Source organism: Sus scrofa, chromosome 9, assembly GCF_054392235.1.
Source record: "Sus scrofa isolate SSC_HxYL_T2T_F1_AM1 chromosome 9, Sscrofa_HxYL_maternal_Yorkshire_Landrace_v2.0, whole genome shotgun sequence".
Lineage (NCBI taxonomy): Eukaryota > Metazoa > Chordata > Mammalia > Artiodactyla > Suidae > Sus > Sus scrofa.
Genome location: NC_139391.1, coordinates 137,406,921 through 137,432,298, shown reverse-complemented (window position 1 = coordinate 137,432,298; position 25,378 = coordinate 137,406,921). Strand labels below are relative to the sequence as shown.

Sequence of the window (25,378 nt, the reverse complement as noted above, 5' to 3'; positions counted from 1 at the left end):
GGCCTCTTGGGGTCTAGCCTTCCCGGATAAATGCTTTTTGGAAATAGCCAGCCTGGGGCTCTTAGACCCGACACGAGGGTGGGGGACTCTTGTTCCTCCAGTTGGGCTCCTTGCCCTTATTCCCAGGGAACGCGCGGCTCTGGTTTCCTACCAAGACCTCGCGCTCAATGCGTGTTTCTCTCTTGTCTTCGCTTGGTGCCCATTCTCCTTCTCATCGATAATACTTAGCTTTGCGATGCTGCGGCCTTAGCAGCTTTGAGTCGCTATCTTATGCCCTTTATTTGCCCCCCTGCTGCCTCCTGTCCTAGGTTGGTGCCAGGACCAACTCAAGTTTTCCTCCTGTGTGTTGCTTGCTCCGAGCACTTTCTCTCCACTTCCCACCCAGGACCCGAATCGTCTCCCTCCCTGCCTCTGGATTCTCTCCGTGTGTCAAGGGGCGTCCTCCTGAAGCTAAATGGAAAAATTAAGTATACGGGGACCTCTGATGTCCTGAGGTTCCTGCAGGAAATCAGACCCAAACATGTCATCACATGTGTTTAGAATCTGCGGCCATTTGGCTCCTCAAGGATCCGCAGCTTGTTCTTCCTCGCTGTCCTGACCAGCACCCCCACTGAAGTGGAGACACTGGCTCGTGTTCTCAGACACATCTGCACTGTCAGACATCCCAGCCGCCCTCCTCGGCAGTCACATGTCAGTAATACAGCCTCCTCTGTATGGATGGATCAGGTAGACTGCTGCTTCAGAACAGGCTCTGTTGCTGGAGATGGGTTGTTTTCTCTAGAAATCATGTTATACGTGGTGGTGAGCTTCTAGGCTGTCTCGTGGATGCCCCACTTCGCTGATAGTGTTGCTGCAGGACCGACACCATGCATGAAAAACAGAAGAGAGGCTTTACCTCCACATCTGAGTAAGGGCTTCTCTGATTTCATCCCAGTGGCTTAGACCTAAAGAAGAACACAAGTGTGTTTAGAAAATGAGACAGAAACTTGAGCATTTTCTGAGTTCTTAGGAACCTTTATGGGTTTGGACATTTGAAGAACAAGTTCTAGTTCTGTCCCCAAAGGTACAGCTTTCTTTCCTTTGATACTGTTGTGTCATTACATCCTGTATTTTATTTATTTACTTTTTTGTCTTTTTAGGGCCGCACCCACAGCATACTGAGGTTCCCAGGCTAGGGGTCGAATCGGAGCTACAGCTGCTGGCCTACGCCACAGCCACAGCAATGCCAGATCTGAGCCACGCCAGATCCTTAACCCACTGAGCAAGGCCAGGGATCGAACCCGTGTCCTCCTGGATACCAGTCGGGTCCATTAACCACTGAGCCACAACCAGAACTTGGCAGTAAATCCTTTAAAACATTCCTGCTTTGATTGGCTCTCTGAATGCCCAGCTGAAATGAACAGGGGGAAAAAAAACCCACAAAAAACCGAGGAGAGGAATTTTCTTGAGATAAGTCAACAAGAGTTGAAAAGAATTAAGGAAGAAACCTCTATTAAGAAAAGAAGGACAGGAGTTTTCGTTGTGGCTCAGCAGGTTAAGAACCTGACTCAGTGCCTGTGAGGATGTGGGTTTGATTCCTGGGCTCACTCGGTGGGTTAAGGATCTGGTGTTGCCCCAAGCTGCAGCATAGGTCACAAATGAGGCTCGGATCCGGCGTTGCTGTGGTATAGGCCTTAGCTGTAGCTCTGAATTGACCTGTAGCAGGGAACTTCCATATGATGCAGGTGTAGCCATAAAAAAAAAATAAAGATGAGCATCTGTGTGGTGGTGTTTTGAGGTCATGTTACTGGAATTACAAGTGACAAGGCAAGAAAAGTTAGTACTGCACAGAGTTCTTTTGGGGGCCAAGAGAAGAGGTGGTGAGGCAAAGACACCAGGGAGAAAGCTCTCCAGGCAGCTCCCAAGGACAGTTCATGTGCTGTGGTGAGAGACTTGGGTTGGGTAAGGGGGGAGGAAGAGGATGAGACCCTAGCGAGAGTCTGGGGATGCCCAGCAGCAGGCGGGATGCTCCCCCACTGCCCCATGGAAGGTCAGTTCAGTTAGGGGTCATCAATTCAGGAAAAAAACCCGGGCTCCGGCTAGATAAGCTCCTGATGAATTAAGTTCACCAACTGGTCCTGCTGGATAGATCTTAGCTAATGTTTAGGGAATACTTACTCTGTGCCTGGCCCCAGATACGCATCTTGCATTTAATCCATGCGTTAACTCTGTGATGAAATGAATCTGGGAGGTTGTGACCCACTCAAATTCCTCAACCAGTCAGTGACATGGCCGGGTCTCCCTCAGGTCTGCTCGATGCTGAATTCACCACTGTGCTGTCAGCAGGACACTATTTGGTCCAATCGCCAAGTTTTAAATACGAGGACGCAGCCTTGCTGCTATGTTGCTTGTTACTATGAATCTTTGTGTTGATGTCTGCAAAACATACACAGTATAGATAAGAGCAGCATCAACAAGGGAAGTGGAGTTCCCTGGTGGCTCAGGTCACTGCTGTGGTGTGAGTTCAACCCCTGGCCCAGAAACTTTCATGATACTGGCATGCCCGCCCCCACAAAAAAAGAGAGACATGTCATACTGAGTTTTCTAGTTTCCTGACAGTCTGACAGTTAAATCACTAATGCAGGGGAATTATCCTAGAAGGAGAATGTCCATAACAATCTGCTAAAGAGCAGGGCATCTAGAACTTGGATCTCCAAGATTTTTTTTTTTAATTAAAATTTTTGTTTTTTAGGGCTGCACCCAAGGCATATGCAAGTTCCTAGGCCAGGGGTGGAATTGGAGCTACAGCTGCCAGCCTACACCACAGCTCAAGGCAACACTGGATCCCCGGCCCATGCAGTGAGGCCAGGGGTCAAACCCGCACCCTCATGGATGCTACCTGGGTGTGTTTCTGCTGTGCCACAATGGGAATTCCAGTCTCTAAGATTATTATGTTCAGATTTCAGTCGCATTTGAAGAGGGTCCAGTTCTTTGCTAACTGAAGACGTCATCCAATATAGCAGTACCAGCATCTTTGGAAGGAGAGACGATATAAAACCCAGAGGTTGAAATTAATTTCCCTCTAAAGGGAAGAGTGCCGTATTCTTACAGATTTCCAGAAATAAATCTTAAGATATTCTGGAAGATGCCAGGCATTAAAAAAAAACAAGTGTGATTAGAAATACAGGAAGCTAGAGGTGGTTCTGAAGAGTGGAGGAACCTGAGGGCTTGGTGGGCTTGTGATTGGCAGCACGAGTGCCTGCTTCTGGAGCTCATAGGGGAGCCGCAGGGGAAACTCACGCTGGGCTGCCTTGGCCCGCTGATTTCTGACCTCCTAGTTTATGAAAGTTGACATTATATCAAATTCCTTCTCTGTCTCCCTGCAGCCTGAAGAAATGAGTTTGTGTGTGGCAGATTCTGAGCCAGGCTCTAAGGACAAGCCCCTCTGTGAGCTGGCAGTAACGGGGCGGGCTGTGCCTGAGGGGCAGCGTGGAGGCTGAGCCCTGGCTCAGTCCGTCCCTCCCTCCCACAGCATTTGGAGTTCCTAGGGCAGGGATCAGATCCACGGCGCAGCTGCAGCAACGCCGAATTCTTTAACCCACTGCGAGGGGCCAAGGATCAAACCTTCAACCTGGTGCTATACAGTGGGAACTCCCCTGGCTCAGTTGTTTCTGATTTTGTGCCCTCGCCATGCTGTAGAGTCATCATCCGTAAATACCTGCCTTCCTTGCTCCGCCTACTTCACCTGGCTGTTGTGAAAACAAAATGAGATCATGCATGACTTCTGATTGTTGACATTGCTGTCACATGTGAAGCGCTTGCTTGGGTGGGGATTAAACTTTGTCTTTTAATTTGGTATCTGCCATGAGGTGTAAGTCAAGCAATGAGGACCTTAAAAGGGTTTACATTCAGCTCACTCTTTGTTACTGGGGAACTGATCATTTAATTTGTGGAATTTTAGGGCTTGATTTCTGTTACCTGTTTTATTACTTGGACTATAGAGCTGGCTGCCAAAACAGAGAGATCAGGAGTAGCAGAGGTTTAAGCAACCTGGGAATGCATTTCTCTTTCATGTAATCGTCCAGGTGTAAGTGGTCCAGGGCAGTTTTGTGGGTAGAGGGGGGTGGCCCATGGAGTCAAGGCCTGGGGCGCCTCTGTCTCGTTTTTCTATGTGGCTTTTACCTCTTGGTCCAGAGATGGCTGTTCCAACTCCACCCAGCAGGAGGGGGCTGACCGCAGCCTTGGAGCCAGACCTATTCAAATGTCCACACTTGGAGACACTATAGAGTGGAGCTCAGCATCTGTGTGTTCAGATTAAAACGTCAGTGATTGTGTAAGAAGGGAGACTGCATATTGAGCAACTAGCCGTGTCTGCTGATGCAGTTATGCTGTTAGCTTCCCTTGAAGACGTGCCCAGAAGATGGAAGACAGAGGGGTTTTATTAATCCATTCTTATAAACCACTGTGGAATGACATTTGAAGAGGAGAACAAGGAGGTTAAAGTGTATTGGCTTAGAAGAGGTTTGGAGATGATTTGTCTTTTTTTTTTTTCCCCATTTTAGGGCCGTACCTGCAGCATATGGACGTTCCCAGGCTAGGGGTTGAATAGGAGCTGCAACTGCCTGCCTACACCACAGCTACAGCAATGCCAGATCTGAGCCACATCTGTGACCTACCCCACAGCTGGCGGCAACACTGGATCCTTAACCCACCGAGCAAGGCCAGGGATCGAATCCATGTCCTCCTGGATACAAGTCAGTTTATTTTCTTTCTTTTTTTTTTTTTTTTTGATCTTTTTGTCTTTTCTAGGGCCACCCCTGCGGCATATGGAGATTCCCAGGCTAGGGGTCTAATCGGAGCTGTAGCTGCCAGCCTACACCACAGCCACAGCAGCTCAGGATCCGAGCCGCCTCTGCAACCTACACCACAGCTCACGGCAATGCTGGGTCCTTAACCCACTGAGCGAGGCCAGGGATCGAACCCGTAACCTCATGGTTCCTAGTCAGATTTGTTAACCTTTGAGCCACGACGGGAACTCCACAAGTCAGGTTCTTGAGCCACAGTGGGAACTCCCTGTCCTTTTCTTTTATTCAGGCTTTTAAATAACAGGTATTCGTGGAGCACTTAGTAGTCCCTTCCTGCTGTGTTCTAAGTCCCTTCCAGATCTGTGCTAAGGGCTGGGGTCTCAGAGAATATGGTTTCTGCTCCCTAAAGGTCCACTCCACGGGGGGAGACAGGTGTGGCAGGCAGTAAGGACAGACATGTCTGGGGTACGCTGTGGAGGGAGGCAGATGGGGGCTGTGGGTGCTCAGATGGAAAGACGCTCCCACCCTGGGCAGACTGTGTATGTGTGAGATGTGACGTGATGCAGTTGGAATAGGCTCACTGGCAGGAGAAGGTGTGACAAGGAGGCAGGTATGTCTGTACCCCTGGAACTGTGATGGGTTCCTGAGAGAGCAGGCAAACTCCCTGGTGATAAGATGCCGTTCTCTAGCACCATGTCCGTGGCTTAATGTCTTTATTTCTGTTTCTCTTCCTAGAAACTCCCAGAGTGGCCGTCGGGACCCTGTCACAAGAACAATGCTGCCCCGATGGGAACTGTCTTTTTACCTATTTGCTTCCCTAGGCTTCCACTTCTATTCTTTCTATGAAGTTTTCAAAGTCTCCAGAGGTAAGACCCCCAGCGTTTCTGAACTTGTATCAAGAAAGAAAGGTGGGAGGGGGATGCTAGCGGTGGCAGATTCGGGAAGATGGCCTCGTGGGTTTGGGGTGACTCGAGCCCGCTTTGCTTTCCCTCCTGTCTTGGACAGTTTGAATCAATGGCCTGACCTGAACTGGTGGAGTTTTCCACCCTCATCCTGGATCTTTAGGTGATCCCATGGCTGGTCCTCTGAGAGTTGGATTCCAGGGCTGTTGAAGGCAGTGGACATGATTTGCATTTGTAATTTGCAGTAACTTCTTAAATTTCCCTCCCACCGTCACTCCTCTCAGATGCGAGGATGCATCCTGTGGCATTGGAGGCCCAGAGTTATTTTTTGTTATTTTGGCCATGGTGTGTAGTGGCTTGATGTGGGATCTCAGTTTCCAGATCAGGAACTGAACCTGGTCTGCAGCGGTGAAAGCACCGAGTCCTAACCCCTAGACCACCAGGGAACTCCCCTGTTGGCAGTGCTTGTGTGCACATGTTGACCAGGAATCAGCTCCAACTCCCCAGGCCAGCCACTGGGGAGAGGAACAGGAATCCTCCTTTCCTCTAAGTGCAGCTTGGAACAGGCACTGCCCTTGTCTCTTCTGCTCATACCCAGTTGGCCAGCACCAAATTCCACGGCCACAGCTGGGGGCACTGGGAAATAGTGTCATTAGCTGGGTGGCCACGTGCTACATTAAACTGCCCTTGCTGGGGAGGGACGGGAGAAAGAATTTTGGAGGGTTCATGAATGGTCTCTTACAGCATCGGGGATGGTTTGCTTAATAAATGTACTGTTGCTCCTCAGAATATTTGTCCCCATGGTAGTACGTAGCCTACAGAAGCTGTTGCTAGAGGTGGCGGCGAGCCTTGTCTTAAGTAAGGATAGAAGTCAGGCAGTGGAGGAGGGAGCAGGGGACCTGTGGCAGAGATGAGTTTGCAGGCGAAAGGACAAGTGTGTGCGGTGCCCCTGGGGTGTGAGAAGACACAGCGTGACCTGGGAGCTCCAGACCCTCCGTGGGGCTGGCGTACAGTGTGTGGAGGGAGAGCGGCAAGAGTCCAGCTTAGATCGAAGAGCGGCGGAGAGATTGGCCGTGACCATGTGTAGCCTTCCAGCTCAGGAGGCTGCGCTTGATCTCGAAGGCAGGGGAGGATGCTGACAGTAATTGTGGTCCCTCCAAATGCAAAGGTAGGTTTGGGGAAGCACAGTTGACAGTGCTCTGCCCTCCGAGTCTGCCTCCCTGTGGACCCCTGGGCTTGATGTTCCTCTCCAGGATCGGCTTTGCTCCCATTCTACCTGCGTCCCACTCAGAGCCAGGAGCTTGGTTGCAGAGATGAACCGTCTAAAGTAGATGAAGACGCTTGCGTGGCCAAGGCTGTCCGGGTAGCTGGGTTTCCCTGATGGAGCCTCTGAGCTCTCAGAGCCCTTGTGTAAGAGCCCACCAGTCTCTGTCAGGCACTGTGTTAGGCACTTTATGTACCTTGTCGTAGTCCATCTTTAGGAAAGCCCCTTGAGATGGCATCGTACTTAGAAGACAGGTGGTCAGGGCTGGCATTTAGATGGCATCCATGAGCCTGACCCCTTCGTCCCTGTTCTTCTGCCATCCTTAACAGGGGCTCCAGCGGCCAAATTCACTTTTTTTCCTCACCAGGAAGCATGGAAGGGAAGGGGGGGGATAGGCCCCCTCTTTCTGAGAGCATGACTTGAAAATTGCCTATATCATATTCATTAATGTACTTTTTGCTAGAACCTAGCCCTGGGGCCCTACCAACTGTGAGGGGAGCTAGCAAATGCGACCTTTGCTTGGGAGGCCATTCTTCCAGCTGAACTGAAGCGTCCTATTACAGAGGAAGAAAGAAAAAATGGGTGGCAGCCGTTAATCAGCAGTCTTTTCCATAAATGGGTGTCACCGTTATCCATTGCTACCTAACAAACCGCCCTGAAGATTTGTGATTTGCAGCTGCCACCAGGTATCTCTCACTGTTCAGTGAGGTTTTTTTTTCCTTTGAAAGAGACTCTTTTTTTAAAGAGCAGTTTAAGGTTCACAGCAAAAATTGAGCAGGAAATACAAAGAGCTTTTATTCACTAGGTACCCCGCCCCCCAAGCGCAGCCTCCCTGACTGTCAGCATCCTGCCCCAGGTTTATTATAATTTGTTACCATGGCCAAACCAGAGCTGGTACATAGTTATCACCCCGAGGCCGTAGTTTACAGTGGGGTTCATTCTTGCTGGTGGTCATTCTGTGAACGTTGAGAGACCATACATGACATGCTTCCGTCATTATAGTAGCTACAGAATCATTTTGCTGCCCTGAAAAACCTCTGTGCTCTGTCTCTTCCTCCCTCCCTCCCCTTAACCCCTGGCAGCTACTGCTCTTTTTACCGTCTCAATAGTTTTCCCCTTTCTAAAATGTTGCGTAGTTGGAATCATACACTATGGCCTTTTCAGACAGGCTTCTTTCACTTAATATGTATTTAGGGTTCCTCCATGACTTTTTGTGGTTTGATAGCTCACTTCTCTTTTGCGATGAGCAGTATTCCATTGTCTGGTCGTCCCCCAGTTTATTCACTCATTTACTTCAAGTGATCATGAATAAAGCTGCTCTAACCATCCATGGGAAGGTTTTTGTAGGGACCTAAGTGCTCACCCTCTTTGGGTAAATACCGAGGAGCAATGGTTGTGTGGTATGAGTATGTCTATGTTTATGAGAAACTTCCAATTTTCTTCCAAAGCGGCTCTTTCATTTTGCATTCCCACCAGCAGTGGGTTCCTGTTACTCCATATCCTTGTGAGCTTTTGGTGTTGTCAGTGTCTTAGATTTTGGCCATTCTGATAGCTGTGTAGTGGTGTCTCATTATTATTTTATTTATTTATTTGTTTATTTTTTGTCTTTTTTTTTTTTTTGGCCATTTCTTGGGCTGCTCCTGTGGCACATGGAGGTTCCCAGGCTAGGGGTCGAATTGGAGCTGTAGCCACCGGCCTACGCCAGAGCCACAGCAACGCAGGATCCGAGCCGCATCTGCAACCTACACCACAGCTCACAGCAATGCCAGATCCTTAAGTTACTGAGCAAGGCCAGGGATCGAACCCGTAACCTCATGGTTCCTAGTCGGATTCGCTAACCACTGAGCTACGATGGGAACTCCTCGTTATTATTTTAATTTGCATTTCTTTGACATGTTATGCAGCATATTTTCATATGCTTATTTGCCATCTATATGCTTCTTTGGTGAGCTTTCAGTTCAGGTCTTTTGCCCACTTAAAATATCAGGAGGTTCTTTTCCTTATTGTTGATTTTCAACTGCTGTTTATATATTTAGATAATAGTCCTTTATCAGATGTGCCTTTTGCAAATATTTTTTCCCAGTTCATGGCTTACCTTCTCTTCTCTTGACAGTATCTTTCACAGAGCGAAACTTTTTTTTTTTTTTTTTTTGTCTTTTTGCCTTTTCTAGGGCCGCTCCCGCAGCATATGGAGGTTCCCAGGGTAGGGGTCCAATCGGAGCTGTAGATGCCGGCCTGTGCCACAGCCACAGCAACGAGGGATCCAAGCCGCATCTGTGACCTACACCACAGCTCATGTCAATGCCAGATCCTTAACCCACTGAGCAAGGCCAGGGACCGAACCTGCAACCTCATGGTTCCTAGTCGGATTCGTTAACCACTGTGCCATGATGGGAACTCCCACAGAGCGAAACTTTTAAATTTTTAATATGTCCAGCTTATCAATTCTTTCCTTCATGAGTCAAGTCTTTGGTGTTGCATCTAAAAAGTCATTGGCACATCCAAGGCCATCTAGGTTTCTCCGATGTTATTTTCCAGGACTTTTTTAGTTTTGTGTTTTACATTTACATCTATGACATTCATTTGTGATATCCATTTGGTTGTGTCTGGATTCATTCTTTTTTCCTTGCATGTGGATCTCTATTTGTTCCAGCACCATTCGTTGAAGAGTCTGTCTTTGCTCCCTTATCTTACCTTTGCTGGTTTGTCGAAGATTGGTTGAGTATATTTAGGTGGGTCGCTTTCTGGGCTGTCCTTTTCTGTTGCATGGGTCTCTTTGTCTATTCTTTTACCACCACCATACTTTCTTCATACCATAGCCTTGTAGTAAGCCTTGAAGTTGAACAGTATTGGTTGTCCCACTTGGTTTTTCTTCTTTCATATTGTGTTGTCTGTTATGGGTCTTTTACCTCTCTGTATAAATTTTAGAATCAGTTTTGTTGATATCTACAAAATAACTTATCTAGGATTTTGATTTGGATTGGACTGAATATACAGATCAACTATAGAAGAACTGATATTTTGACAATATTGAGTCTTTCTTTCCATGAACATGGAATATGTCTCCATTTATTTAGTTCTTCTTTGACTTCTTTCATCAAAGTTCTTTTTTTCCTAGTATATAATATATATAACTTATAGATTTATACCTATTTTTCATTTTGAGGGATGCCAATGTAAATGTTATTTCTTCTGATTTCAAATTCTCCTTGTTCATCACTGATACATGGTAAAGTGATTGACTTTTGTATATTAATCTTGTATCCTGAAACCTTTCTATAATTGCTTATGTGTTCCAGGAATTTTTTTGATTGATTATTTGGTTTTTCTAGTTAGACAATCATGTTATTTGCATGATTTTTTTTCTTTCCATTCTGTATTCCATGTATTTCATTTTCTTATTGCATTAGAAAAGGAGTGGTGAGGAGACACATCCTTGCCCTTTTCCTGATCTGAGTGGGAAAGCTTCTAGTTACTCACCATTAAGTATATCAGCTGTAGGTTTTTATAGATGTTCTTTATCCAGTTGAGGCAGTTCCCTTCTATTTCTAGTTTGCTGGAAGTTTTAAGTCATAAATGGGTGTTGGATTTTTTTTTTCCAAATGATTTTTGTGCATCTGTGATACGATCATGTCATTTTTCTTTAGCCTGTTGATGTGATAGATTCCACTGATTGATTTTCGTGTACTGTGAGATTTTGTTTTTAATAAATCTCGATTGAACTTAGCTGGAAAGTTCTGCTTTGTGTGTTGTTAGCTGGGCTGTTATCATCTGGTGGCTCAGCTGGGCTGAAATGTCCAAGACGGCTCACACACATGACTGGCTATCAGCCAAGAGCTCAGCTGGGGGCTGTCAACCGGAATGGCATGATTCTCTGTATGAAGCTCTCCACATGGCTTTCAAGCGGGATTGTTGCGTGTGTGTAAAACCAGGAGATGCCGATCTCTTAAAGCTCAACCTGGGAAGTTGTGTAGGTCACTTCTGCCTCATTTATTGGTCACAGCAAATCAGAGGGCCAGTCCCAATTAAAGGGGAGGGAAAACTATAGCTTTTTATGGTTGGAGCGGCACATACACACAGGGAGAGAAGGAACTGATCTGGCCATCTTCAGAGTCTCTGCCTTAATGGGTGTTACAGTGCTTTACCCAGATGAGGATACTGTGGTCGAAAAATATAACGGGTCCAAGGCTACACGTCTGATAAATGATAGAGCAGGTTTGTCCAACTCCAGACCCACTGTTTATTCTATTCCGCCACTCATATTTGTTGATATTTTCCTAAAGCAACTCATTTGGACGAAGACCTTTTATCTGTTTTGCTGTTAAACTTGAAACCTTAACATTTTACCCCACCAGAAAGCTTCTTGGATGGCGGTGGGAGGGGAGAGTAAAAACTTTTCTACATTTCCACTGAGCCAGAGGCTGTCATCCTGTGTGACTTATTACTGACCACACTCCCTGTCCTGGAGCTTCTTTTGTCCTTCATGCTTTTCCTTTTAATGTCAGTGCCGAGGCATTTGGTGACGCTCAAGAAATGTCATCTTTCTCTAGTGCTTTTGCCCATTCAGCTCTTGGAAGCCAGATCTCCCTCCCTTGCCAACGTGTGTGTGACGGTGCAACACTGAATCTGCCTGGCTCCACGTCTTACGGTGTAATTCAGGAATAAGTGCTGCTTAACCCACATCTTGGAGGTAGGCTCCTAGGGAAAACTGTCTGTTCTGTCAACTTTTGTCGAGTATTTGTTTCTGAAGGAAATATAGGGCCTAGAACATACTAGAAGCTCAAAACTTAGTGTTATGTGAAATGCCACCGGCACGCCTCTGCCTGGCTGCTTGCTCTGGGCAGGGGGCAGGCATCTCATTCACTGCCCTCTCCCCCTTCAGCAGTAGCAGGGTTGTCCAGCAATTAGGGACAGTGGATTGATTTTAACCGCTCTAGTCAAAACGGTATCTCTTGGTAAATCCGCAGCAGGAACTGAGCAGAAGCCCCCTTCTTCCTTTCAACTCTACCACAAGTCTACACAGAGCATTTCGAAGTCCAGTAGAAATGCTTTATAGGGGGGTGTGGGGGGGTGACGTCTATGCCTGTTGACTTTTCCTCTGGTACTCAGCAAGGCTGTGGCTAATCCAGACCTGCTGTATCAAGTTTGTGGCTTATGCTTTAGAAGATGTACAGAGACTTGTGTGTCTTTGATTGCAGAGAGACAGAACTTGAGGAAAGATGCATGTACTATCAGTGCCTTGAAAGAATTCGTGCTGCTGCCTAAAAGAGGGCCATGTATTTTTGTCATTCATAGCCGCTGAATGCAATTCTTGGCATGAAAACAGTTGAATTCTCATCTGTGAAAACCATGGGTGATAGCAGCTCATCTGGAAAAGCATCTGGAAAAGGATGTCTTAGATGACTGTTTCAGTTTGCTTGGAAATACCTATTGGTTTATATTCAAAATTTCCATTTTTTCTTATATCTGTTTTGGCATTTTATACCTTTCTCGGGATCTACGCATTTTATGGAGGTTTTCAACTTGATCAGCATATGGTGATTCATAATACTCATTTAAAATTTTTTGTTTCTGGAGTTTCCGTCGTGGCTCAGTTGTTAATGAATCTGACTAGGAACCATGGGGTTTTGGGTTCAATCCCTGGCCTCACTCAGTGGGTTAAGGATCTGGCGTTGCCCTGAGCTGTGGTGTAGGTTGCAGACACAGCTTGTATCCAGCGTTGCTGTGTCTCTGGCGTAGGCCGGTGACTACAGCTCCGATTCACCCCCTAGCCTGGGAACCTCCGTATGCCACGGGAGTGGACCTAGAAAAGGCAAAAAGACCAAAAAATAAATTGACAGTTTCCACACTCAGAAAAAAAAAAAAAAATTTTTTTGTTTCTCTAGTTGGCTTTTCTCTCATGTCATATGCTGTTTATTTACATCTTTTTCACTCTCTCCATCACTTTCTTTCTTATTCTTCTCCCTACTTCCCTATTTTTTTCCTTTGATCAATTTTGCTAGAGATCTTATTACTTTTTTCAGTGTAAGGTTTCTTCGATTTCTCAAATTGCATCTTCTTGTTCATTGATTTCTTCCCTTCCTTATTGTTTCTCTGGGTTTGTTCTGTTCTTTTTCATTCCCACTTCACGAGTTGAGTGCTTAGCTTATGTATTTTGTGTGGGAGCTATTTGTACTGCTGTGTGGTATCTGACTGTTTTTCTCAAAAGGATTTCCTGAAGATGAATTAGAGAGTCACACTATGCGAATATTTTCAGGGTATAGATAGACGTCCCCGGCCTGTCCTCCAGGAAGGCTGTGCCAGTTAACACTTCTTCTGATGGAGAACCCATCTTACCCTGGTCTTGGTAAGCTGAGCCTTTGTTCTTCAGTCCAAAATCTCAGGTATATTTGGTATATGATATGAAGTGAAGAGTTATTTTTTTCCCAGATAAAGAGCACTATTTAATGTCTTCCTCCCCTTCTTGAATTATGACACAATTTTGATCATGTACTAAATTCTTATATCTACTAAATTCTTCTATACACACACACACACATATGCATTCACACACATCCACACGTACCTTGGGAGCTGTCTTTCTGTCTCACTGAATTTCCTAGTCAATTCTTACATCAGTAGTGGGCTGTTTTTAACTGCTTTTGCCTTTTAGATGTCGGGTCATTTGGTAGAATAGGTTACCACTCCTCATTCTTTTTTTTTTTTTTGCAGGGGGTGGGGGGCGGTGTGTTGTGCGCCTGTGGCCTGTGGAAATTCCTGGGCCAGGTATGAAACCTGCGCCACAGCAGGGAGCCCAGCTGCTGCAGTGACAACGCCAGATCCTTAACCTGTTGCGCCGCAAGAGGACTCCAGCACTCCACCACTGTTCTCTATTCCTGCCTTTATTTCCCTTCTTTTCTTAGCTAGTCTTACTGGTTTCTTCCAAATACATGGGTGAAATTGGCAAGTTCCCGAAAAATCTCCTTCGGGTTTTCATTAGAATTCCAGTAAACCTAGACATTATAGTTTGATAGTAATTAACAATCTTATAACATTGCATCTTTCCCTCTAGGAGTATGATATTTTTTTTCTCAATGTTTCTGTTACTTCCCTTAATAAAGGTTCACGGTTGTCTTCATATTTGGCCCTGTTAAAATTCCTGTTATTTCTAAGTCTTTTTTTTTTTTTCGTTCTTGTAATGGGGATACTTTCCAACTATGTTTTCTATAGTTTTTAGCTAATTATTTCTGGTCTATAGTAAAGATGTTTATTTTGGTTTAGCTCTTTTATGTTCCAATAATCACTGAATTCTCCTAATAATCCATTGGCTTTATGATACGATTCCTCTGCTTTTTGTGTTTTATCATCCATCCATAACGATAACGGCTTTGCTTCATCTACTGTTACTTCGCCAGGAATTTGAAAACAGTGCAGAGGTTGGAAAAGAATGCTGTCCTTATTTCGAGTCTAACGTTAATGGAAATCTCTGTATTATTTTTACCACTTGTGAAAAGCTGAATAAACTTTGCTTTGAAACTAATCATGTTGGAGTCCCATCGTGGCTCAGTGGTAAACAAACCCGACGAGCATCCACAAGGATGCAGGTTCGACCCCTGGCCTCGCTCAGTGGGTCAAGGATCCGGCGTTGCCGTGAGCTGTGGTGTAGGTCGCAGACGCGGCTCGGATCCCACGTGGCTGTGGCTGTGGTGTAGGCCGGCAACTGCAGCTCCGGTTGGACTCCTAGCCTGGGAACCTCCATATGCTGCGGCTGTGGCCCTGAAAAGCAAAATAACATAAAAATAATCATGTTAAGGAATACTTCCAGCTCCCTTTTATTAACATTTAAAAATCAGCAATACATGTTGAATTTTATCCATTTTTAAAGTATCTGTTCAGATGATTACCTAGTGTTCCTTTCTCAGCCTATTGATGTATTTTAAAGCAATCATTTTTCCAATAATTAGATGGATTTCTACGACAAACCTACTATGGCTATGGTCTTTTTAAGTACACTGCTTGTTTCCATGTTTAAAAAATATTATACTTTCTAAGTGAGATTGCTTGGCCTGCAGTTTTATTGTGTCATCCTCAGATTTTAGTATCAGTAGTCTGTTAACTTTGTGGAATGAATGCAGAAGCTTTTCTCCCCACATTCTGGAACTGTTTAAACAGTTTACAAAATGTCAGCATCAAAGTTTGCTATCATTGTCTTGCAAGTTTGCCTAGCCACGGAGTCTCTTGAGAAGTAGATTCATTGGAAGCATTTCAGTATCTTACAGGGTTATTGGTATATTTAGGTTTTCTTCTTAAGTCAGCATAATTTATATTTTCTATTTCATTGAAATTTTCAAATTTATTAATGTACAGTTTTATGTCATATTCTTAAAATGTTTTGAATCCCACATGTGTCTCTTTTCTCTTGTTTTAGGGAATTTACCAGAATGTTTTGCCTCTTTGGTAGATTTATTCTCTTTTTTGAAGAACATAGCTCTTGGATTTATTTAAAAATTTTACCATTTTCCTGTTTTCCTTCTTTCTCTCCTCCTTTCTCTCCTCCTTTCTCTCCTCCTTTCTCTCCTTCCTTCCTTCCTCTCTCTTTCTCTCTTTCTTTATTTCCACCTGCGGTATATGGAAGTTCCCAGGCTAGGGGTTGAATTCGAGCTGCAGCTGCCAGCCTACACCACAGCCACAGCAACACCAGATCTGAGCTGCACCTGTGACCCACACCACAGCTCATGGCAACGCCAGATCCTTTAACCCCCTGAGCAAGGCCAGGGATCCAGCCTTCATTCTCATGGATGCTACTTGCGTTCGTTACTGCTGAGCCAAAACAGGAACTCCTGTGATTCCTTTCTAATGAACAGCAGCTACCCTGGATCTTTTTGGCTTTACAGAGTCCAGGCTCACCTTTCATGCAGCAGCTTTCTTCCTGAGAAGTTGGAGTTAGTGACATTTTTATAAAAGTAACTGTGTTTTCCATTGATGGGCGTTTTTATTTCACAGGTACTTTATTTTCATTCCTTTAATCTTCAGTGACCAGCAGTTAATGTTTGTCTAAATGAACTCTCTCACACCAGGGAGCCCTGAAATTTAGGCAGATACGGAGCAAATTAATTAAGTTGCTGCCTGCAATTTCTTTTTATAAATGTGTATATAGTAAGTGTTCTTAGAGCGGGATGCAAATACAGTTGCTCCTGGTCCCCTTTCGGCTTTTGTTTGTTCCGTGGCGCACCTGTTCTTATCACTTGTCACCAGTCCCGGTGTATGAAAAAAGGATGGAGTTGTTCATGGATAGATTAATTCTTTTATGTTGTTCATACAGCACACTAGCCTTTCGGGGGTGGGGGGGGGCTGGGCTTTGTCAATCTGGAGGTAAATTTTTTCCCATTTGCTTTTGTGATTAGAGGAATTTGGTTGCAAAATGTCTGGCTCCTGATCTGGGGAGCCCCGGTCAAGGTGGGGAAACAAAGGCTTCTGGTCCTGGGTTTGAACAGGTGGCCTTGCCCTTGGGGCCAGGTGAGCTCACTGACCGGGATCAGAGGTGCTGGGGGCCCTTCAGTTCCTACAGTCTTGTGGAGGGAGGCCCAGGTCTGGACGGCTGGCATTAACGGGGTGCTGTGGTGCAGCCGAGTCTGCAGGCTGTTGTCTTTGGCAGGGCTTCACCTTATACTGGACCCGTGTTTCCCTTGTACCTGTAGCCACAGGAACCCACTGAGTCACCCGCTGTCTTCCGAACGGGATTCCAAGTCTTCCGGCCCAGCGTGTCCCCTTCCTCTCAGGCTTACACTGGCCTTTTCTTGCTAAGTGGACATTGGTCCTCAAGGGATGCGCTTGGTGGTGTCTCAGCGCCTGTAATAAATCTCCCGATGACCTTGACCTGGGACAGGGCCCAGGCGGGAGCGCAGGGCTGGCACCCCGCAGTGTTGGCCTGCACGGCCTCGCACTCCTCACCCCCTTGCCACCCTCAGCCAGGGCTGGATCCAACACAGGAGCAGAGGCCGAGCTCACAGCCTCCTCTTTGCTGGAGCGTTTCCACCTCAGTCTGGGTCCTCAACCCTTCCTGGGAGCTAGAGAGTCCCGTGCACATTGCGTGCCTGGGAGCCTGCCTGGATAGAGCCCAGAATTCCTAAGGAGCCCGAGATGAGCTGCTCTGCTAGGGACATTTAAGGTCATGGATGTCCTTTTAGCCCTCTGCATCTATGCACAGACATGCTTTGGTGTCGCTTGGTCTGTTTCTTAACCACCTTTTCATTCCCTGAGTGGAAACTGGGACAGAGGAGAGAAGGAGCCCACATACTTCATGAATCTCTTGGGAACGGAGTTCCCGCTGTGGTGCAGTGGGATCAGCAGCGTCTCTGGAGCACTGGGACGCAGGTTCCATCCCCAGCCAGTGGCGTCAGTGGGTTCAGGAGCCAGCATGGCCATAGCTGCAGCATAGGTCGCTACAGGGTGGCCAAAAACCAAACGAAACCAAACCAAAAAAACGAGCCTCTTCTCTTATTAGGGTCGCCCCAGTGGCACATGGAATTTCCCAGGCTAGGGGTTGAATCGCAGCTACTGGCCTGCACCACAGCCACAGCAACACCGGATCTGAGCGGCATCTGTGATCTACGCTGCAGCTTGCAGTAATGCTGGATGGTTAACCCATTGAGTGAAGCCAGGGATCGAACCCGCATCCTCATGGATACTCTGTCAGGTTCTTAACCTGCTGAGCGACAGTGGGAACTCCTCCACCTGCGTGTTTGAGAACTGCTTACAATTAAATTCTCCTGTCTTTAGAAGCCCATCATTTCTGCCCCTCCCCCCGCCTCATTTACTACCAGTCTGCAGCACCCACCGGCTTCCTGGAGAAATAAAGGATGCAGAGGATCTGGTTGGAATTTTTCAACTGCATAGAAGCGGCAGGACAGTCAGGCCCCAGCTGGGTGCACTAGTCTCCCCGCAGAGGCTCCAGTCAGAGGAGTGTGTGTGTGCTTGTGTGTATTTCCCTCCCCTTCCTGATTATGGCTCTCCAATTCCCCTACCTCACCCCGTAATTGATATCCCATCAAAGGGATAAGTTAGTTGGAGGTTTTAAGTGAAAGGTTTACCACCACAGCTCACTGGTGATGATTGAAGTGCAAATCCTCTCACTCAGTAGGGTGAATGGGGCTTTGATGCGTCCTTTAGTTGGGTGGTGGTGGGGGGAGCATGGGGTAGAATCCCCCGGACTTAGTACTGAGGGCTCTTCAGCAGATATTGCTTCAGTTCTCCACGCCACAGTTTTGGGAAACGTTTTTTTTTGTTTTTCGTTTTTTTTTTCTCCCCCCACACCTGGGGCATGCAGAAGTTCCTGGGCCAGGGATTGAACCTGCGGTGCAGCATCCACCTGAGCCACAGTGGTGACAGTGCTGGATACTTAACCCGCTGAGCCACACGGGAACTCCCTCAAAACAGTCTTGAGAGTGATTACTAAAAGCATCATGATTGGATTTGAGTTGAAATTTTTCAAATGATTTGTATTTTTTCCATTATAGTTGATGTACAGTGTCCTGTCAATTTCTGCTGTAGAGCAAAGCGACCCAGTCACACATACATATATACATTCTTTTTCTCACACTATCCTCTGTCATGCTCCATCACAGGTGACTCGATACAGTTCCCTGTGCTGTGCAGCAGGAGCTCATTGCTTATCCACTCCAGATGCAATAGTTTGCATCTACTAACCCCAAACTCCCCCTCCCTTCCCCTTCCCCTCCTTCCCTTGGTGAGGGAGGATTTTGGTCTAGAGCGATCCTGTCTGTTGCTGTAACCACACGAGGAGCTCTTGAGATGTGGCTACTTCAAATTGAGATATGCTGTAAGGATAACGTGTCCATGGAATTTGGAAGAATTAGTGAGAAAAGGGGGATATAAAAGAACTCATTAATAATTGTTTAATATTCCATGTTGAAATAATATCTGGATATATTGGGATAAATGAAACATGCTAAAATTAATTTCAGCTTAAATTTTTTTTTTTTTTTTTACTTTTTAAAATGTGGTTAGTAGGAGTTCCTGTTGTGGCTCAGTGGTAATGAACCCCACTAGTATCCATGAGGACACAGGTTCAATCCCTGGCCCCCCTCTGCGGGTTCAAGGATATGGCATTGCCTTGAGCCGTGGTGTAGGTTGAGGCTCGGATCTGGAGTTGCTGTGACTGTGGCACAGGCCAGTGGCTGCAGCTCTGATTTGACCCTGAGCCTGGGACCTTCCATATGCCGCGGGTGTGGCCCTAAAAAGCCAAAAAAAATTGTGGTTACTGGAAACTTTATAATTGTGTCTCAGGTAGTATTTGAATTGGACAGTGCTGGACAGGATTTCATCTTAATTCTTCCGTCTGCATAGGCTTCCTTTTTCCCACTAGAGGGAGATGTGTCCTAACTTGGGTGAGTCTGATGCTTTTTTAGCGGGGAAACTTCACTGCCTTGGAATGTTCTTTTTTAAAAGAAGAGAACTCAGGTTTTTGCCTTGCTCTGCATGTTTCTGATGTGTCTGGATGTTGCGTTTTGTAGGAAAATGAAGCCAAAACAGAAGAGTCAAGAAAGCAGAGACGTTTTCTACCCTCTTTTTGTTAGGAGCTTTCTGTTTGTGCCCTAATCCCTTGGGACTTGAGTGAGAGAGTGTGTGTGTGTGTGCGCGCGCGCGTGCGTGCGTGCGTGTGCAGCTGTAACAGAAAAGACCAGGACAGTCACACTCTGCCACAGCCCCTCTAGGACCACACCGAGTTCAGTGTGAACCAGCCCCTCCTGGACCACACCGAGTTCAGTGTGAACGTGTCATGGGGTCCTGGGCCCCGGGACTCAGTGCCTCTCCCTTTTCTGTTTTTCCTGGGGGTGGTGTAGGCTGGGGCTGCTGTTGGCGTCTAGTGTGTGTAAGTCTACGCTTGGATCCTACTCAGAAACCAGCGTCATTTCATGATTATGTTTTAGTGACACTGTCTCTTCCTGATTTTCCTTTGATCTTTCGGGGTAGCTCCTTTGTGGTCTTGTGGGGTTTTTTGTACGGGTCTTGGTCTGATAAACACTTTATTTCTCTTTTCTTGCCTGTGCAGCCTGCGCCCTTTCGGGCAATCTCGGCCATCCTGGAGGCTTCAGCACTCCCCTTAACTTATCCTGGGGACTCCTAAGTCTTTACCTCCAGCGCAGGCGCTCTTGAGAGCTCCTTCCATGCCCATCCAGCCACCTGTTAGTCATCACACAGAAACCCCAAACTCGGCCCCACAGCACTCCTTAGCTCCCCTCTCATGGCATTCATCAGCCCTATTGTTATTTTTTATTGTTTGTCTCTCACCCCTGCTGTACAGTAAGTTCCAAGAGGGCAAAAGCCTTGGCCATCAGGTTCTGATTCACTCCTCGAATTTCAGGCGTGCCTGGTTTTTGTTCACCCTTATTTGAGTGAAGATTTTAAAATATTTTTTTTCATTTTAAACCGATAGCTTAATTATAAGCATACACATTGCCGTTTTACCATTCCGTCAATAATCTGCTTGGCGTTCTGCCATCTGTTCTGGGGCGTGGTCTGTGGAGACGTTTTCTTCACCGTCTGTACAGGTGGGGCGATTGCCCTCCTCCCTCCTGTCGTTGTCTGTGCTGGAAGCTTTCTCTTTTGGTCCCTCTCCTCTCGCGACCCTTAGGACAAGTCAAAGGGACATTTCCACCAGCCCCACCGTGTATTTCCAGGAAGGAGCTGAGGTCACACAAATCAAGGAGTGTGACATGTGTCCATGGCTGTAGCTCAGTCCACAGGCAGCTTTTCCAGGGTGTGTTCCAGTTTCTTTTAGCGCCTCTCCTGTTAAACCAAACCCAGTGTGATTTAGATCCGTGACTAATAGACACTGTTTTTCTCGTCAGAACATGAAGAGGAACTGGACCAAGAATTTGACCTGGAGACCGACTCTTTATTCGGAGGATTAAAGAAGGTACAAAGTGGATCAATGATAAACCTTCTCAATTTTCACACCTCGTTTCAATATTTTGCATCTTTGGAGCTGGGCGTCGGCCCAGGTGTGGTACTCAGCAGCCACTGGAGAGGAAGAGCCTCTCCTGTTGTAAGTGGTGTGAGCGTGCCATGTCATGTGCGGTTTCCCATGTTCTTTCTTTACCTTGTCCCACATTCTCCTCTCAAAACACCAGAAGACACCAGGAATCCAGGTCGGTAACCTTAACAGTTCATGCACATTTCACTTTTCCTGACCTACCCACATTGATGGGAATCCAGTGTGGTTCCTGGACACTCCCTATACCCACTGTTGGCAGCTATGGAGCTGCTTCCTCCCGGCCTCTAGTGCTCCTGCCATCTGCATATGCTGCAAAGCATGCTGGGAATCCCCCGCCCCTCTGCTCCCTGGTTCTGCAGCGGCAGTGGCCTGGCTCATTTATCTTCCACTGCAGCTCATTGTGTCTGCTTAGATAGCAGGTGGCGTGGTCGCTGTTGCTCTCCTAGGTGTGATAGCACTTCTATTCTTTAGACAATGCCAGGCCCTCCTCTTCCCTTCGTGAGATGCTACGCTACTTTCTGTGTCACCCCAGAACCCTTCATCTCTTGAGGTGGGGGTTTTTCTCCTTCTTCCCCTTTCAGTTTCTCAGGACCCCATTCTAGGAATAACTGGCATCACAGAAGGTCCAGCTTCAGCTCAGGGTTCAGGGTTCAGGTCAACACTAGTGAGGAGCTGTTCTTCTGGGTGTTTTGATACATTTAAAAAATGATATAAAAATGTTAATTTTACTATCTTTGCTCTAAGAGTGTCATGTGCCAGATATATTGTAAGTTTAGTCAGCTTCTGTTGGCTGACTTAGGACATAAAATAATACTCGCATTCTGAGTTCTGAACCCTCGACTTAACACGTGAACTTTGGAAGACAATTCATTTCCAAGCCAGGAACTGCCTGTACTGATATTTTTCTACTTTGAGAGTTTCAGATCTTGCTTAGAATTGAAGCAAATGGGCTTCAATTTCCATTTTGATTTTCTAGGGTAACCTGTCCCGTTTTCCCAGTTCTGGCTCTGCTCAGATTCACCATATTAAATACACGAGCCATGTTTGTCTGGGGCTGGGAAGACAGCCTGCCCTGTGTGATGGACCTCCCAGTTGCTCTGCCCACCAGACATTTCCATGAGTTTAATTTTTTTTAATTTTTAATTTTATTTATTTATTATTATTATTTTTTGTCTTTTGTCTTTTTAGAGCTGCACCTGTGGCATATGGAGGTTCCCAGGCTAGGGGTCAAACCGGAGCTGTTGCTGCCAGCCTACACCACAGCCACAGCAACATCAGATCCAAGCTGCATCTGCGACCTATACCACAGCTCATGGCAATGCCAGGTCCTTAACTCACTGAGTGAGGCCAGGGATCAAGTCATGTACAGTAGGTGGTACTGTGCTTGCTTCATCAATGAGGAAACCTGGGAAGCTTTATGTCACAGTGGACTTTGAGCTGTAATAGTGTTACAGAACTCAGGTTCAGCTGATTGCCATTCAAGAATCCAATACTGAGAGATAAGCATTGGGCAAAAGGTAAGATAGGTTTATTGAGGAAGCCTGCAATCCTGGTGAGAAGGTGGACTCATGTCCCAAAGAACCAGCTCCCCAGGTCTTGCTTGGAAATTATATAAGGAAAGAGGAAGGAGCTAGGTGCTGGGGAGAGGGTTGCAGGGTGCACGATCAGCTCATGGGTCGTCGTCTTATTGGTTGGTGGTGAGTCAACATCATCAACCTTCTGGTTCTAGCTGGTCTGGGATCTTCATGCTTGTGGGCAGCATATAGTTAACAACTTCCACCTGGTCGAGGTTTCAGTATCTTCACAACAGCTCAAAGAACATGGCTCAGAAAATCTCGATAGCCCTTCAGAAGAAATTAAAGGTCCTTGACTTTAATGGCTAAACTCTTATAATTTGTCTTGTTTGACTGTTGCCCTTTGTTGCTGCATTTTCTCACTTCTCTGATTGAACTTATTCTTTGACTTTAAGTTTTTCTGCAGACAGGAAGCATGGGAGGGGTCTGTCCTGGGAAGGCCCCACAGGGTCCTGCTGCACTATATCAGGGAGTCTAGGATCTGCTCTTTACAAATAAACTGCTCTTGGGGGGTGGGGGGATGTGCATGGGCTGAGGGATGGAAATCCTGTGAAATCAGATTGTTATGATCATTATACAACTGCAAAAAAAAAAAAAAAAAAAGAATCAGTGAATCAAAAGAAAAAAAAAAGTACCTGGAGTGAGATAAATAGACGAGGATGGTGGACCAAACTTTATCTTGGAGATTAGTATTTGGAAATGGCCCATTGCTTTCATTACACTGTACTAGCCCCTGGGAATGATTCAGCTCCCTACAAAATGCCAGCAATGATTTGGACGATGTGCAAGAAATGTACCTTAAAAATGGCAAGTAAAGCTAGTATTTTTTCCCCAAAAAAAAAAATAATAATAACTGCTCTTGGATCACTTAGAAAAAAATGGTCATTTTTTTCCCTTTTAGAATCATAATTCAGGCATTTCAGATAATACTAAGTTGCCAGAGGCAAAAATAGCAAACTCCTATTAGGCTAAGAGACTTCTTGCTGCAGAGAAGCATTCATGAGGCGGTTTGAGAAGTTGAGCCAGGATCAGGCCCCAACAAGTTTGGGAGCTGCCACGGATTTCATTTCGGTGGGGCAGGCTCAGCCCAGCTGGGTGTTGCCACCTCTAGACAAAGGGGCTTTGTCTTCACTGACTTCCCAGCTCTAGCTACTGCATTACCCTCAGCTGCTTGACACCCTGCCAAGGCGCTAGAGTCCTGGGGACATGGCCTCTTCTGTGTGTTCTTCCTGACAGGCCCCCGTGATGGGCATGGGCAGAGGGCATCGACATTCAGGTCAAAATTCCTTCATGGGAAAGTACACAGGGCACACATATATGCCCTTGGGGCTCCAAGGGCTTTTTTCCATTCTGAAAAAAAATCTCTGTCCCTCTGTCCTGTCCCATCCATCCATGTTTCCATCCATCCATCCATCCATCCATCCATCCATCCAGTGATACTGAGCACCTCTTGCCCCCATCTTTCTACACCTGGCATAGGGATGGGGAATTTGGAGTTCTAGAATTTAGAGGGAAAGGGATGAGTCAGGGTGGATGACCAACAGATGATGGAAATTGATACTATGTCCATGATAAATATCATAAAACAGACCAGAGGCCATATGTAGCCACAGAAGTTTCACTGATGTCTGCTGAAAGTCTTATTTCAGCTAAGATAGAGACCTGATATGTTCTGAGTCTTTCTTCTCGAGGTTGTGGGAGGTGACAAACAAATGCTATGTTGGTCCAAATTCTAATCAAAAAATGATAGTAGGAGTTCCCGTCATGGCTCAGTGGTTAACGAATCCAACTAGGAACGATGAAGTTGCAGGTTCAATCCCTGGCCTTGCTCAGTGGGTTAAGGATACAGCATTGCCATGAGCTGTGGTGTAGGTTGCAGACGCCGCTCGGATCCCTTGTTGCTGTGGCTGTGGTGTAGGCCGGTGGCTACAGCTCTGATTCAACCCCTAGCCTGGGAACCTCCACATGCCACGGGTGCGGCCCTAAAAAGACAAAAGACAAAAAAAAAAAAAAAAAAAAAAGAGATTAGGCATGAGTAGAAATCATGAACTTGAGAAGGAAACTTTCATGTTCTCTGACTCGTCCATCCTTTAAATGTTGCTAAACCTCAGCACTACTGACATCCTTCGTTGTGGGGGGAAGGGGGCTGTTCTGTACATTGTAGGGTGTTTAGCAGCATCTCTGGACTCCACCTGGTAGGTGCCAGGAGCACCTGCTGCTCCAAATCATGGCAGTCACAAATGTCTCTAGGTGTTGCCACGTGCCCCCCTCGAGACAAAGCTGCCCCTCTCTGGGAACAACCAGCCTGCAGTCCTGTTGAAGGGCTTAATCCTGCCGACTTGCATTTCTTACCTTTGTGCATCCTGTTTCCTCTGGATTGTGCCTCACCCCTTCGCTACCTGGTCCTCACTCACGCATCGTCTCCAAACCCGGGTGTCTCCTATCATAGAAACATTGCCTGGAGCTCTAAATCGGGCTTAGTGCTTAAAGTTCCCGACACTTCCCTGCGTCTCTTTTTATCTGCCTCCGCAAATACAGCTTTCAGGGAATGCGTTTCTATGCCCACGGCCATATGGAGCACAAGGGACACAGTAGTGAACTAGACAGACAAGGTTCCTGTCCCAGTGTCACCTAGCAGGGACAGACCGACAGCAGACGAATGAAGAAACATAATAGTCACAGATTGAGCATAATGATGTGAGGGAAATGAGCAGGGTAATGTGTAGTGATGCTTTGGATCGATCTGGTCCCCTCTTGTGATAAATAGATGTGCTGTTTTATCTCGTGATAACCATCTTCCACCTGCCTGCAAGTCCCACAGGGGCAGGGCTGGATTTAATCAGTCCTGTATCTTCAGT

General features: G+C 46.4%; 1 protein-coding gene across 50 annotated transcripts in view; it reads left to right on the top strand.

Annotated features, from left to right (window-relative positions):
- HHAT (hedgehog acyltransferase) overlaps positions 1-25,378 on the top strand; it is a 322,109-nt gene that overhangs the window by 13,645 nt on the left and 283,086 nt on the right. For 41 of the 50 annotated variants that reach the window (XR_014816614.1, XR_014816608.1, XR_014816611.1 and 38 more), the window contains exons 2-3: positions 5,520-5,650; positions 20,801-20,868. Coding sequence is in view for 31 of the 50 variants with exons in the window: in XM_084978122.1 (XP_084834248.1) it covers positions 5,560-5,650; positions 20,801-20,868 (159 nt within the window). In the remaining 19 variants the exon portion in view is untranslated. The remainder of the gene's footprint in view (positions 1-5,519; positions 5,651-20,800; positions 20,869-25,378) is intronic. The other 9 variants (XR_014816615.1, XM_084978138.1, XM_084978153.1 and 6 more) reach the window with 1 other exon arrangement.